At 33.9% G+C, this 3582-nt stretch overlaps 1 protein-coding gene across 1 annotated transcript in view; it reads left to right on the forward strand.

The window, feature by feature from the left end:
• LOC106465922 (myelin regulatory factor-like) overlaps window positions 1-3582 on the forward strand; it is a 105773-nt gene that overhangs the window by 53602 nt on the left and 48589 nt on the right. The window contains exon 4 of the mRNA XM_022393875.1: window positions 2795-2952. Within this exon, the coding sequence (XP_022249583.1) occupies window positions 2839-2952 (114 nt within the window). The 5' untranslated portion in view covers window positions 2795-2838. The remainder of the gene's footprint in view (window positions 1-2794; window positions 2953-3582) is intronic.

The following is a 3582-nucleotide window of genomic DNA, read 5'->3' on the forward strand; positions in this document are numbered from 1 at the left end:
GTTCCTGTGTGCGTAGGTAATACTCGTTCCTCTAGTCCTGATAATCAGTTCTGTGTGCGTGGTTATAATCGTTCCTCTAGTCCTGATAATCAGTTTCTGTTGTGCGTGATTAATAATCAGTTTCCTCTAGTCCTGATAATCAGTTTCTGTTGTGCGTGGTTAATAATCAGTTTCCTCTAGTCCTGATAATCAGTTTCTGTTGTGCGTGGTTAATAATCAGTTTCCTCTAGTCCTGAAACTACCAAAAAAAACAATGAATATTCCCAGCTAGGAGTTACCAAATGTTTGAGGTCAGATTTATTATTATTTTTTTTTATTTTACAAAATATATAATTTATATATTGCTGGCCCTATAGTAATCCTAATAGAGGTTAATGCTATTGTATTCTACTTCAAAACGGTATAAATACACATTCCCTTCTGTTTTACATTTATATCTATGAATTAATTTAAATCGTTATAACGTAAATGGCGGTATTCTTTGTAGTACTTAGTAATAAACTTACTAGTTGTTGTCTTGTCTACTATTTCTTTTGTTTCCACCACAATGGAAAAAATAAGAGTGCTACAGAGTACTTCAAATAAACCAGAAAAATCATTTATCTGTCAAATGTTTTTTGTTGTTTTTTTTTGCGACCAACAACTGTTTGCTTACCTTGAATTACTTCTCCGAAATCCTTATATTGCTACACATTAAAAACAAAACTATCTATTTGAATACTAATGTCCTGTGAACCAGGATTTCACCACACAGGCTTGGTTTTATAAACTTCAAAAGTTAGGTGACAGTCGAACCAGTTAAACGTCCTTCTTGCAAACCCTTGTATTTGATTTTTTTCATTAAACACGATTTTAAACGTGTTACACCCATCAAGTTGCACGTTTCTCACACACCCACGTACTCGTAGATTGCTAAGGTCAATCCCACCATTAGATTTCGTCCAAAATACAGTTTATTTATTCTTGCTTTTGCAAGTGCCTGATACATATAAATTCAAATACAAGTTTTATATTTATAGTAATGTAAGGGGAAACATAATAAAATATAAAGTTGTACTTATTTAGTTTTTCCTTCGTTTTTTCACTTACACCTAATTTGTATCTCTACGCTGCTGAACATATACCAATAAAAATTATTTTGTTTGAAAGCATTTAAATTTACTTTCGCAAATTTGTATTGAACCATTACGCTTACATTTCCTTTCAACTTCACGATTACGCTTACATTTCCTTTCAACTTCACGATTACGCTAACATTTCCTTTCAACTTCACGATTACGCTAACATTTCCTTTCAACTTCACGATTACGCTAACATTTCTTTTCAACTTCACCATTACGCTTACATTTCCTTTCAACTTCACTGGTTATGAAAGATGCTCAATAACAAATAACTGAAGTAGCTTAACTAAGTTATTATATGAGCGCGGACTGCAAACTAGCGTTTTAGCTACTTGTGCGGCCCGGCGTGGCCAGGTGGTTAGAGCGCTCAACTCGCAATCTGCGGGTCGAGAGTTCGAATCCCCGTCTCACCAAATACGCTCGCGCCTTCAGCCGTGAGGGGCGTTATAACATGACGGTCAATCCAACTATTCGTTGGTAAAAGAGTAGCCTAAGAGTTGGCGGTGGGTAGTGATGATTAGCTGCCTTCCCTCTAATCTTTCACTGCTAAATTAGAGACGGCTAGCGCAGATAGCCCTCGTGTAGCTTTGCTCGAAATTCAAAACAAACAACTTGTGAATTCCATTTGTTTTCAACCACTTATCTTCTTAGGTAACTGTTAGGTCTACTATGGAACCTGTTTTGGAAATATTTTCAATCTAAAGGCGGAAATACTATAATTAATTTTAAGAATGCCTTGATTACGTTCCACATTGATATCTAACCGATGTAGTCAACTATATTACTCCACTCCAGCCCCATCTCAAATATGAGCATCAATAACAATGGGGATCCGGTACTTTTTCTTCTTGAATTTAAGCCCAGCTTTCAGGATTATTAAAAAAGTGTGATGAATACAACTTCATTAAATCATTGTTTATGACAGTGCTTGTTAGATTTTTATTGTTTGTATATTAATCATAGTTTATGATAGTCCTTGTTAGATTTTTATTAATCATAGTTTATGACAGTCCTTCTTAGATTTTTATTAATCATAGTTTATGACAGTCCTTGTTCCAAATTGATATCTAACTGATGTAGTCAACTATATTACTCCACTCCAGCCCCATCTCAAATATGAGCATCAATAACAATGGGGATCCGGTACTTTTTCTTCTTGAATTTAAGCCCAGCTTTCAGGATTATTAAAAAATGTGATGAATACAACTTCATTAAATCATTGTTTATGACAGTGCTTGTTAGACTTTTATTGTTTGTATATTAATCATAATTTATGACAGTCCTTGTTAGATTTTTATTAATCATAGTTTATGACAGTCCTTGTTAGATTTTTATTGTTTGTATATTATTTATTGAGAATTGACTATAAAGTTGAGAAAAAAATATCAGATTTGGCAAATTTATGGTAGATTAATATAGGTTTGATACGGTTTTGATGAGTTCTGGGAGATTTAACGAACTTAAATAATATGTTAAGATAAGTTCGGTAAGGTTGTGATGGATTGTATGAAGTTTGGAACGATATTTTATGAGTTTGCTTAAATTTAGTAAGGTCGTTTTTAATTTGTCACGGTTCTTTTATGAACTTTAATAGATTGGTTTTAAGTCCAAATTAAACGTTAATATTATGGAATAAGTCTTTCTTTTTGTTTGTTTGTTTATATCTTATTTAGAATCTAAAGTAAACCAAAGCAACGGAACTCCTCATCTTGTGACAATGCAATCAGGACCAGAAAGTTTGAAGCACTTTATCGGTTACAACAGTACCCAGCCTCTTAAACATCTTCCTCTTGAAACCAGCCTGACGGTTACACCACCTCTTCAACATTCGGTGAGTTCAAAGTTCTTCCATATCTGAAAGAATTCGACAGAAAACATCTTCCTGTTGATATCAGCCTAATAATGACATCACCACTTTAACAAACATGACATTAGCCTAATAATGACATCACCACTTTAACAAACATGACATCAGCCTAATAATGACATCACCACTTTAACAAACATGATATCAGCCTAATAATGACATCACTACTTTAACAAACGTGATATCAGCCTAATAATGACATCACCACTTTAACAAACATGATATCAGCCTAATAATGACATCACCACTTTAACAAACATGACATCAGCCTAATAATGACATCACCACTTTAACAAACATGACACCAGCCTGATAATAACATTAGCACCTTAACAAACATGATATCAGCCTAATAATGACATCACCACTTTAACAAACATGACACCAGCCTGATAATAACATTAGCACCTTAACAAACATGATATCGGCCTAATAATGACATCACCACTTTAACAAACATGACACCAGCCTGATAATAACATTAGCACCTTAACAAACATGATATCAGCCTAATAATGACATCACCACTTTAACAAACATGACACCAGCCTGATAATAACATTAGCACCTTAACAAACATGATATCGGCCTAAT

The sequence above is a fragment of the Limulus polyphemus genome, unplaced genomic scaffold (assembly GCF_000517525.1).
Source record: "Limulus polyphemus unplaced genomic scaffold, Limulus_polyphemus-2.1.2 Scaffold2095, whole genome shotgun sequence".
NCBI classification, from domain to species: Eukaryota; Metazoa; Arthropoda; class Merostomata; order Xiphosura; family Limulidae; genus Limulus; species Limulus polyphemus.